General features: G+C 41.8%; 1 protein-coding gene across 2 annotated transcripts; it reads left to right on the top strand.

Annotated features, from left to right (window-relative positions):
• Positions 1-768: 768 nt before the first annotated feature.
• Positions 769-11,634, top strand: LOC139398795 (protein pelota homolog). Of its 2 annotated transcripts, none has more exons than XM_071144576.1 (4): positions 769-946; positions 8,825-8,917; positions 11,072-11,222; positions 11,438-11,634. In XM_071144576.1, the coding sequence occupies exons 1-4, from the start codon at positions 906-908 to the stop codon at positions 11,558-11,560; spliced, it is 408 nt and encodes a 135-aa protein (XP_071000677.1). In that variant the 5' UTR covers positions 769-905; the 3' UTR covers positions 11,561-11,634. The 2 variants fall into 2 exon arrangements, with proteins under 2 accessions (XP_071000677.1, XP_071000678.1); XM_071144577.1 differs by having other exon boundaries at positions 870-946; positions 8,829-8,917.
• Positions 11,635-12,136: the final 502 nt, after the last annotated feature.

Here is a 12,136-nt window from a genome sequence, read left to right as displayed (position 1 = left end):
TGCTTGATATTCTCTGCTGAACTGGGGGACCTTACAGATAATTGTATGTGTGTAGTCGTTCAAAAATCATGTTAAACACTATTATTGCACAAAGAGTGAGTCCAGGCAACTTATTATGTGACTTGTTAAGCACATTTTTACTTCTGAACATATTTAGGCTTGCCATAACAACAGGATTGAATACTTATTGACTCAAGACATTTCAGCTTTCCATTTTTAATTCATTTGCAAAAATGTCAAAAATCATAATTCCACTTTGACGTTATGGGGTATTGTGTTTAGATCAGTGACACAAAACCTCAATTTAATCCATTTTAAATTCAGGCTGTAATATAACAAAATGTGGAAAAAGTCAAGGGGTGTCAAGGGGTGTGAATACTTTCTGAAGGCACGGTAAATAGTGATCGAACACTGGTCACAATGTTTACATACTGTGTTACCCACTTCATATGTATAGACTGTATTCTAGTCAAGGCAAGGCTAACTACTTCTGTATGCACATTTTCTATTAATGTACTGTCCATACTGTCTATACACACCATTATACATACATATATTTATATTCCGGACTCTGCTCTTTCTGATATTTCTTTGTTTCTTCAATTTCTGTGTATCGTTTTGTATTGTTAGGTATTACTGCACGAATTTCGAAAGAACCAAAACATCTACCATCTTCACCGTGAGACTTTTATTTTGAACGGAAATTGCCACCTTGTTCTTGCTTGGTATTACTTATTCTTGCTGGCGGAACGGAGGTCAGGCCGCCAACCCAAATCTCTTGAGCGGTTCATTCTAAAGATAACTAGACTCTTGAGAGGAAGTAAATATGACACTAGCTAACTGTAATAATAACTCCTTCATATGCTAGCAAATAATACTGTTGTTTATAACAAAGCTATTACACCATGAAGTTGCTTCATAAAGATATCGAAAAAGACAATGCCGGGTAAGTAAGCGTCAACAAGCTAACGTTAGCTAGCTGGTAAGCTAACGAACGTTAACGCTAGCGCAGGTCTGTCGCTAGTTAGCACGTGTCCGACGTAGCAGTATATACTTCTGGTACAGTGCTATTCAGTCACCACCAGTGTATTGTATGCATTTCTATATATCATTAAACAAGAACAATGTTGTATCCATGTGTTGTTTAATTTGACATGGAAATGGCCGTCCTGGTTTATCAGCTGCTGAGCACAAACAATGGGCAGTTGTCCATACTCATAGTCATGCATGCTAGCTAGTTTAGCTAGAATATCATCATAGGAATACCATTGCATTATAATATTGTTGTGCTGAGTGCTTTATACCAGGGGTTTTCAAACTTTTGTTGTCCAGGGACCCCCGCGCAGGTAAACCGGCGACCCTGGACACATTACATTTTTAACAATGCTTTTTTTTCTGATAACTAGTTCATTGCATCCGTTGAACTAGTTCATTGCATCCGTCGTGGAGCCAAGATTCATAATATGACCGTATGTCCCAGCTGCTTGCCGTAGTTTTGAAGTAATTACGAAAGAACAGGCTTATTAGTTCCATTGAGCAACGTGGCACCAACTCGCCTTCTGAACGTTCTATTCCCAGTTTATTGTTCTACGTCACAATGCCTGCTTTGCTATTGATGGCAACGAGACCTGCCCACGTTGCTGGTTAGTTAGAATGTAAACAACAACAAAAAAATACTCATGGAACTCTGAGGTCGTCCCATTGTTTACTACAGGGAAATATAGATATGTCTGACTATTTTGCCAAATATCTCGCAATGTTTATATTTGATTTTTTTTTCTCCAAAGTTGACACTATTTTTACACAGTATAATCTCCTCTTTCTAATTGTGTAAGGCTTGACAGCGTACTCCTTGTCATCAAACGCTATCCCCGAAATACCTTTTGCCCTTGGAACACTGAGTTCACCCCCATTGTTTTCCCATGGAGAGGCATGCTGGTATATTTCGCCAAATATCTCGCAATGTGTATATTTAGATTTTTTTTCAAGGCGGACACCATTTTAATCAAGATAATCTTCTCTTTCTAATTACACAAGGTTGGGCAGGGTACTCTCCTGTCATCGGTCGCTAGACCAGAAATAGTCAAAAGTTGCCATTTTTTCCCCTACTTCATTTTATTCAGACATAAGCACACTTGGCACCAACGATGTGCGGATGTTTACTTTCTACACGAGTTGTTATTTTTTTACGTTTCGTCCTAAGAACATATTGTAGTGTTAAAATAAAAAAAAGGATACATTTTTTTGGTGCCATTTAGGCGAAATGGAATTCTAAGCGTCACCAGTTCAACTGTGAACGTTCGATTCCATTCATTAGCTATGGGCTTGCGCTAGTGTTCCTGCTTAGCCAACGTTCTTTTGCTATTTTTCAGCCCTGGGTGAATTTTGACTCGTTCTATTGTCCAGACTACCCATACAGTGGGGCAAAAAAAGTATTTAGTCAGCCACCAATTGTGCAAGTTATCCCACTTAAAAATATGAGAGGTCTGTAATTTTCATCATAGGTACACTTCAACTATGACAGACAAAATAAGAAAAAAAATCCAGAAAATCACATTGTAGGATTTTTAATGAATTTATTTGCAAATTAAGGTGGAAAATAAGTTTTTGGTCACCTACAAACAAGCAAGATTTCTGGCTCTCACAGACCTGTAACCTCTTCTTTAAGAGGCTCCTCTGTCCTCCACTCGTTACCTGTATTAATGGCACCTATTTGAACTTGTTATCAGTATAAAAGACACCTGTCCACAACCTCAAACAGTCACACTCCAAACTCCACTATGGCCAAGACCAAAGGGCTGTCAAAGGACACCAGAAACAAAATTGTAGACCTGCGCCAGGCTGGGAAGACTGAATCTGCAATAGGTAAGCAGCTTGGTTTGAAGAAATCAACTGTGGGAGCAATTATTAGGAAATGGAAGACATACAAGACCACTGATAATCTCCCTCAATCTGGGGCTCCACGCAAGATCTCACCCCGTGGGGTCAAAATCATCACAAGAACGGTGAGCAAAAAATCGCAGAACCACACGGGGGGGCCTAGTGAATGACCTGCAGAGAGCTGGGACCAAAGTAACAAAGCCTACCATCTGTAACACACTACGCCGCCAGGGACTCAAATCCTGCAGTGCCAGATGTGTCCCCCTGCTTAAGCCAGTACATGTCCAGGCCCGTCTGAAGTTTGCTAGAGAGCATTTGGATGATCCAGAAGAAGATTGGGAGAATGTCATATGGTCAGATGAAACTCAACTCGTCGTGTTTGGAGGACAAAGAATGCTGAGTTGCATCCAAAGAACACCATACCTACTGTGAAGCATGGGGGTGGAAACATCATGCTTTGGGGCTGTTTTTCTGCAAAGGGACCAGGACGACTGATCCGTGTAAAGGAAAGAATGAATGAATGGGGCCATGTATCGTGAGATTTTGAGTGAAAACCTCCTTCCATCAGCAAGGGTATTGAAGATGAAACGTGGCTGGGTCTTTCAGCATGACAATGATCCCAAACACACCGCCCGGGCAACGAAGGAGTGGCTTCGTAAGAAGCATTTCAAGGTCCTGGAGTTGCCTAGCCAGTCTCCAGATCCCAACCCCATAGAAAATCTTTGGAGGGAGTTGAAAGTCCGTGTTGCCCAGCAACAGCCCCAAAACATCACTGCTCTAGGGGAGATCTGCATGGAGGAATGGGCCAAAATACCAGCAACAGTGTGTGAAAACCTTGTGAAGACTCACAGAAAACGTTTGACCTCTGTCATTGCCAACAAAAGGTATATAACAAAGTATTGAGATAAACTTTTGTTATTGACCAAATACTTATTTTCCACCATAATTTGCAGATAAATTCATTAAAAATCCTACAATGTGATTTTCTGGATTTTGTCTGTCATAGTTGAAGTGTACCTATGATGAAAATTACAGGCCTCTCTCATCTCTCATGGATTTTGTCTTTTGTCTGTCATAGTTGAAGTGTACCTATGATGAAAATTACTGGCCTCTCTCATATTTTTAAGTGGGAGAACTTGCACAATTGGTGGCTGACTAAATACTTTTTTGCCCCACTGTATGTTAGCAAAAATATATACACTGCTCAAAAAAATAAAGGGAACACTAAAATAACACATCCTAGATCTGAATGAATGAAATATTCTTATTAAATACTTTTTCTTTACATAGTTGAATGTGCTGACAACAACATCACAAAAATTATCAATGGAAATCAAATTTATCAACCCAATGAGGTCTGGATTTGGAGTGACACTCAAAATTAAAGTGGAAATCCACACTACAGGCGGATCCAACTTTGATGTAATGTCCTTAAAACAAGTCAAAATGAGGCTCAGTAGTGTGTGTGGCCTCCACGTGCCTGTATGACCTCCCTATAACGCCTGGGCATGCTCCTGATGAGGTGGCGGATGGTCTCGTGAGGCATCTCCTCCCAGACCTGGACTAAAGCATCCGCCAACTCCTGGACAGTCTGTGGTGCAACGTGGCGTTGGTGGATGGAGCGAGACATGATGTCCCAGATGTGCTCAATTCGTTTCAGGTCTGGGGAACGGCCCTAGCATCAATGCCTTCCTCTTGCAGGAACTGCTGACACACTCTAGCCACATGAGGTCTAGCATGGTCTTGCATTAGGAGGAACCCAGGGCCAACCGCACTAGCATATGGTCTCACAAGGGGTCTGAAGATCTCATCTCGGTCAGGCTACCTCTGGCGAGTACATGGAGGGCTGTGCGGCCCCCCAAAGAAATGCCACCCCACACCATTACTGACCCACCGCCAAACAGGTCATGCTGGAGGATGTTGCAGGCAGCAGAACGTTCTCCATGGCGTCTCCAGACTGTCACGTCTGTCACATGTGCTCAGTGTGAACCTGCTTTCATCTGTGAAGAGCACAGGGCGCCAGTGGCGAATTTGCCAATATTGGTGTTCTCTGGCAAATGAAAAACGTCCTGCACGGTGTTGGGCTGTAAGCACAACCCCCACCTGTGGATGTCGGGCCCTCATACCACCCTCATGGAGTCTGTTTCTGACCGTTTGAGCAGACACATGCACATTTGTGGCCTGCAGGAGGTCATTTTGCAGGTCTCTGGCAGTGCTCCTCCTGCTCCTCCTTACACAAAGGCGGAGGTAGCGGTCCTGCTGCTGGGTTGTTGCCCTCCTACGGCCTCCTCCATGTCTCCTGATGTACTGCCCTGTCTCCTGGTAGCGCCTCCATGCTCTGGACACTACGCTGACAGACACAGCAAACCTTCTTGCCACAGCTCGCATTGATTTGCCATCCTGGATAAGCTGCACTACCTGAGCCACTTGTGTGGGTGACCAAAAAAGTGACCAAAACATCAGCCAGGAAGCATAGGAACTGAGAAGCGGTCTGTGGTCCCCACCTGCAGAACCACTCCTTTATTGGGGGTGTCTTGCTAATTGCCTATAATTTCCACCTGTTGTCTATTCCATTTGCACAACAGCATGTGAAATGTATTGTCAATCAGTGTTGCTTCCTAAGTGGACAGTTTGATTTCACAGAAGTGTGATTGACTTGGAGTTACATTGTGTTGTTTAAGTGTTCCCTTTATTTTATTTTTTGCGTAGTGTTTAATCCCGTCATGTTTTATCATAAGGTGAATGTCAAGTAGAAGTAATCAACATTTTAAAATAAATAGATTTGGTAAGGAGTTTTTATTTTAGACCTCCCGGGCCACAGTTCATTCTATGAGGAAGTGTAAACTCTAACATAGTCTTTTAACTAGAAATGTAAAGTTTCTTGGCATACAGAAAATGTTACTGTCGGAAAAATCACATTTTCTGCAGTACACATTTTGAAGATTTGAAGCTAATTTACTTGAATTCTGTGCATTTTGCCATGGCTAATGCTGTGTTCCTCTGCGCAAACATTACAAAATCAATGAGCATGTGCCTGGTTTTTGGAATTTTCAATTCTCCTTGACATTTATATTTAAGGCCTTTTAGCAGATGCTCTTATCCAGAGCAGTTAATTACAGTTAATTCTTCTTAAAATAGCTAGGTGAGACAATCACTTATCACCGTTGTTGTAAGTACGCTCTTTTAAAAAAAAATAACCTTTATTTAGCTAGGCAAGTCAGTTAAGAACAAATTCTTATTTTCAATGACGGCCTAGGAACAGTGGGTTAACTGCCTGTTCAGGGGCAGAACGACAGAAGAGCATTTTGTTACGTTACAGCCTTATTCTATTGTCAGCTCGGGGATTTGAACTTGCAACCCTCCGGTTACTAGTCCTACGCTCTAACCACTAGGCTACCCTGCCGCACCAACCTCATCAACATACACACAATACCCCATAAGGATGAAGCGAAAACAGTTTTTTTTTTTTTTTGCAAATGTATAAAATAAAAAACAGAAATACCTTACTTATGTAAGTATTCAGACCGATTGCTATGAGACTCGAAATTGAGCTCAGGTGCATCCTGTTTCCTTTGATCATCCTTGAGATGTTTCTACAACTTGTTTTTTTCTACTTTCCGAATTGTTTCTGTGGTAAATTCAATTGATTCGACATGATTTGGAAAGGCACACACCTGTCTATATAAGGTCCCACAGGTAATAGTGCATTTCAGAGCAAAAACCAAGCCATGAGGTCGAAGGAATTGTCCGTAGAGCTCCAAGAGGATTGTGTCAAGGCACAGATCTGGGGAAGGGTACAAAAAAAATTCTGTAGCATTGAAGGTCCACAAGAACATAGTGGCCTCCATCTTTCATAAATTGAAGGTGTTTGGAACCACCAAGACACTTCATTAAAAAAGTTAAAAAAGATATTCATTAAATAATTATTTTTCATATAATTATTTCTTTAAAAACTTGATGTCTTCAATATTATTCTACATTGTAGAAAATAGTAAAAATAAAGAAAAACCCTGGAATGAGTAGGTTTGTTCAATTCTTGACTGGCACTGTATAAATATATATACAGTTTTTTTATGTGAAAAATAATTATTTACTGAATATCACTAGCTGCAACAGAATACCACCGTGGATACCATTTTTATGTCTCTGCGTCCAGTATGAAGGAAATTTGAGGTAATTTCATGAGACAATGCCAACTAGCATTAGAACAATGTCGAAGTCTACAGGAACAGTTAACATGCTACCTGTTATTATTAGAGGTAGTTAGAGGTAGTTACCATTGGAATAAAATACTATTCCAATGGTACAAGATCTTTATTAAGCATTAAACTATGAAATAACACATAGTAACCAAAAAAGTGTGAAACAAATTCATCAAATTAGCCACCCTTTGCCTTGATGAAAGCTTTGCACACACTTGGCATTCTCTCAACCAGCTTCATGAGGTAGTCATGAAGCATTTGACTGGTACTTGATGACAGCTTTACACCCTCTTGGCATTCTCTCAACCAGCTTCATGAGGAATGTTTTTCCAACAGTCTTCAAGGAGTTCCGACATATGCTAAGCACAGATCTGGCTGCTTTTCCTTCACTCTGCGGTCCAACTCATCCCAAACCATCACAATTGGGTTGAGGTTGGGTAATTGTGGAGGCCAGATCATCTGATGCAGCACTCCATCACTCCTTGGTCAAGTTGCCCTTGCACAGCCCTGAGGTGTGTTTTGGGTCATTGTTCTGTTAAAAAATGAATTATAGTCCCACTGAGCGCAAACCAGATGGGATAGCGTATAGCTGCAGAATGCTATGGTAGCAATGCTGGTTAAGCGTGCCTTCAATTCTAAATAAATCACAGATCGTGTCACCAGCAAAGCACCATCACACCTCCTCCATGCTTCACGGTGGGAACCACACACACAGAGATCATCCGTTCACCTACTCAGCGTCTCACAAAGACACGGCGGTTGGAACCAAAAATCTCAAATTTGGCCTTATCAGACTAAAGGACAGATTTCCACCGGTCTAATGTTCATTGCTCATGTTTCTTGGCACAATTAAGTATCTTCTTCTTATTGGTGTCCAATCTGAGTTGCATTTAACTCTAATGAACTTATCCTCTGCAGCAGAGGTAACTCTGGGTCTTCCTTTCCTGTGGCGGTCCTTATGAGACCCAGTTTCATCATAGCGCTTGATGGTTTTTGTTCTTGACATTTTCTGGTTTGACTGACCTTCATGTCTTAAAATAATGATGGACTGTCATTTCTCTTTGCTTATTTGAGCTGTTCTTGCTATAATATGGACTTGGTTTTATACCAAATAGGGCTATTTTCTGTATACCACTCCTACCTTCTCACAACATAACTTATTGGCTCAAACGCATTAAGAAGGAAAGAAATTCCAGAAATAAACTTTTAACAAGGCATACCTGTTAATTGAAATTGCATTCCAGGTGACTACCTTATGAAACTGGTTGAGAGAATGCCAAGAGCTGTCAAGGCAAAAAAGGGTGGCTACTTTGAAGAATCTCAAGTATAACATATATTTTGGTTTGTTTAACACTTTTTGGGGTTACTACATGATTCCGTATGTGTTATTTCATAGTTTATGTCTTCACTATTATTCTACAATGTAGAAAATAATAAAAATAAAGAAAAACCACTGAATGAGTTGGTGTGTCCAAACTTTTGACTGGTAGACCCCCTGCAGTACCTTGGGGGAAGTGGAACACAGTTTGAAAACCCCTGCTCAATACATTTCCATCCCCATTGCTACACAGAAACAGTTATTATTGTCTTGATCAAATTGAATGACTAACCTTCCAACATTGACTTGAACCACTAATAGCAATTCCCATTACTGCTGATTTTGATTACTTTCAATCTCACACAACCTGAACTGAGCTCTATTATCAAGGTTGTGTGTGTGTGTGTGTGTGTCTGTCTCCCAGTCAGGTGACACTGATGCCGGAAGAGGCAGAGGACATGTGGCACACTTACAACTTACTGCAGATCGGTGACAGTCTTATGGCCTCCACTATTAGGTAACTTGCTATTGTGACGGATTTCATTGATTTCATTTCACGGATTTCACTCACTGGACTGCCCACTTGACAACATCTTAGCCAACTGCGCTATAGAAAAGTTAGCGATTTGATCGTGTGGGTGGAAACATTTCAAGTTATGGAGCGAGGTTACAAATCTAACTCTGTTACACTTTCACTATGGTACATAATCCTAGTCTGGTCCCAGATCTATTTGTTCTTTGTAGCTAAATATGTTTGTTGTCATGTTTGGCACAAACAGATCTGGTACCCGGTTAATATAATCCTGCTCCGAACCATGATCATACTACAGTTCTGCCATCAGTGGATGGTTACCATTTGAGTGTTTCAGGAAGTCTTTGAAATCTGTGTGACATAGTACACTGCTCAAAAAAATAAAGGGAACACTAAAATAACACATCCTAGATCTGAATGAATGAAATATTCTTATTAAATACTTTTTTATTTACATAGTTGAATGTGCTGACAACAAAATCACACAAAAACTATCAATGGAAATCAAATTTATCAACCAATGGAGGTCTGGATTTGGAGTCACACTCAAAATTAAAGTGGAAAACCACATTACAGGCTGATCCAACTTTGATGTAATGTCCTTAAAACAAGTCAAAATGAGGCTCAGTAGTGTGTGTGGCCTCCACGTGCCTGTATGACCTCCCTACAACGCCTGGGCATGCTCCTGTTGAGGTGGCGGATGGTCTCTTGAGGGATCTCCTCCCAGACCTGGACTAAAGCATCCGCCAACTCCTGGACAGTCTGTGGTGCAACGTTGTTGCATGTTGGTGGATGGAGCGAGACATGATGTCCCAGATGTGCACAATTGGATTCAGGTCTGGGGAACGGGCGGGCCAGTCCATAGCATCAATGCCTTCCTCTTGCAGGAACTGCTGACACACTCTAGCCACATGAGGTCTAGTATTGTCTTGCATTAGGAGGAACCCAGGGCCAACCGCACCAGCATATGGTCTCACAAGGGGTCTGAGGATCTCATCTCGGTACCTAATGGCAGTCAGGCTACCTCTGGCGAGCACATGGAGGGCTGTGCGGCCCCCCAAAGAAATGCCACCCCACACCATTACTGACCCACCGCCAAACAGGTCATGCTGGAGGATGTTGCAGGCAGCAGAACGTTCTCCACGGCGTCTCCAGACTCTCACGTCTGTCACATGTGCTCAGTGTGAACCTGCTTTCATCTGTGAAGAGCACAGGGCGCCAGTGGCGAATTTGCCAATCTTGGTGTTTTCTGGCAAATGCCAAACGTCCTGCACGGTGTTGGGCTGTAAGCACAACCCCCACCTGTAGATGTCGGGCCCTCATACCACCCTCATTGGAGTCTGTTTCTGACCGTTTGAGCAGACACATGCACATTTGTGGCCTGCTGGAGGTCATTTTGCAGGTCTCGGGCAGTGGTCCTCCTGCTCCTCCTTACACAGAAGCGGAGGTAGCGGTCCTGCTGCTGGGTTGTTGCCCTCCTACGGCCTCCTCCACGTCTCCTGATGTACTGCCCTGTCTCCTGGTAGCGCCTCCATGCTCTGGACACTACGCTGACAGACACAGCAAACCTTCTTGCCACATCTCGCATTGATGTGCCATCCTGGATGAGCTGCACTACCTGAGCCACTTGTGTGGGTTGTAGACTCCGTCTCATGCTACCACTAGAGTGAAAGCACCGCCAGCATTCAAAAGTGACCAAAACATCAGCCAGGAAGCATAGGAACTGAGAAGTGGTCTGTGGTCCCCACCTGCAGAACCACTCCTTTATTGGGGGTGTCTTGCTAATTGCCTATAATGTCCACCTGTTGTCTATTCAATTTGCACAACAGCATGTGAAATGTATTGTCAATCAGTGTTGTTTCCTAAGTGGACAGTTTGATTTCACAGAAGTGTGATTGACTTGGAGTTACATTGTGTTGTTTAAGTGTTCCCTTTATTGTTGTGAGCAGTGTATATTGCCATATTGACTATTTTATGGTAAGTCAAAAATAATTAGAGCATTACAGCTCAAGTGAGAAAAGCTATCTACCTCACTTTGTCACTCTCACGCACTCATTCACTCACTCTCTCACACACACACACCTTTACTACAAAGCGCAGCCTTAGTGACCCATGATACCTTTCTCCCTGATTCCTCAGAAAGGTGCAGACTGAGTCATCCACGGGCAGCGTGGGGAGCTCGAGAGTGCGCACCACCCTGTGTTTGTGTGTGGATACTATTGACTTTGACTCACAGGCCTGCCAGCTGAGGGTGAAGGGAACCAACATCCAAGAGAATCAATATGTGAAGGTCCGAGATTAAAACGTTGAGGACAAAAACAACGCACTTCCACTTTAGCCTGTAACTGTTATTATGTTAGTTTAGCGTTGACACATTACCAGTAGACAAATCATGATGCTAGGAAAGCTAATGCTAATAGTCTAAGTTACGTGGAGTTTCCAATTTAATTTTTGTTGTTGTTTTGTAGTAGCAAGTGAAGGAAGTGCTTTTTCCTCTGTCCCTAGATGGGGGCTTACCACACCATTGAGTTGGAGCTAAACAGGAAGTTCACACTTGCCAAAAAGATCTGGGATAGTGTCGTCCTCGATAGGATCGGTGAGTGTGTACTAGAGGTCGACCAATTATGATTTGTCAACGCCGATACCGATTTATTGGAGGACCAAAAAAGCCAATACCAATACATTTTTTTTTTTTTTTGTTTTTTTTTTTTGTAATAAGGACAATTACAAGAATACTGAATGAACACTTATTTTAACTTAATATAATACATCAATAAAATCAATTTAGCCTCAAATAAATAATGAAACGTTCCATTTGTTTTAAATAATGCAAAAACAAAGTGTTGGAGAATAAATAAATATGTGCCAATATGCAATATGTGCCATGTATGTGCCATGTAAAATATGTGCCATGTAAAAAAGCTAACGTTTAAGTTCCTTGCTCAGAACATGAGAACATATGAAAGTTGGTGGTTCCTTTTAACATGAGACTTCAATATTCCAAGGTAAGAGGTTTTAGGTTGTAGTTTATATAGTATTTATAGGACTATTTCTCTCTATACCATTTGTATTTCATATACCTTTGACTATTGGATGTTCTTATAGGCATTATAGTATTGCCAGTGTAACAGTATAGCTTCCGTCCCTCTCCTCGCCCCTACCTGCGCCCCAAAATACCGATTTCCGATTGTTATGAAAACTTGA

This window comes from Oncorhynchus clarkii, unplaced genomic scaffold, assembly GCF_045791955.1.
Source record: "Oncorhynchus clarkii lewisi isolate Uvic-CL-2024 unplaced genomic scaffold, UVic_Ocla_1.0 unplaced_contig_5227_pilon_pilon, whole genome shotgun sequence".
NCBI lineage: Eukaryota > Metazoa > Chordata > Actinopteri > Salmoniformes > Salmonidae > Oncorhynchus > Oncorhynchus clarkii.
The sequence above is the reverse complement of the archived record's forward strand: the minus strand, read 5'-3'. Positions and strand labels throughout refer to the sequence as shown.

Bases quoted from the DNA above. Each gene is read 5' to 3' on its own strand.
- LOC139398795 (XM_071144576.1), top strand. From the start codon at position 906: ATGAAGTTGCTTCATAAAGATATCGAAAAAGACAATGCCGG. The intron at 947-8,824 runs GTAAGTAAGCGT...TCTGTCTCCCAG, and splicing joins ATCGAAAAAGACAATGCCGG to TCAGGTGACACTGATGCCGG. The intron at 8,918-11,071 runs GTAACTTGCTAT...CTGATTCCTCAG, and splicing joins CTTATGGCCTCCACTATTAG to AAAGGTGCAGACTGAGTCAT.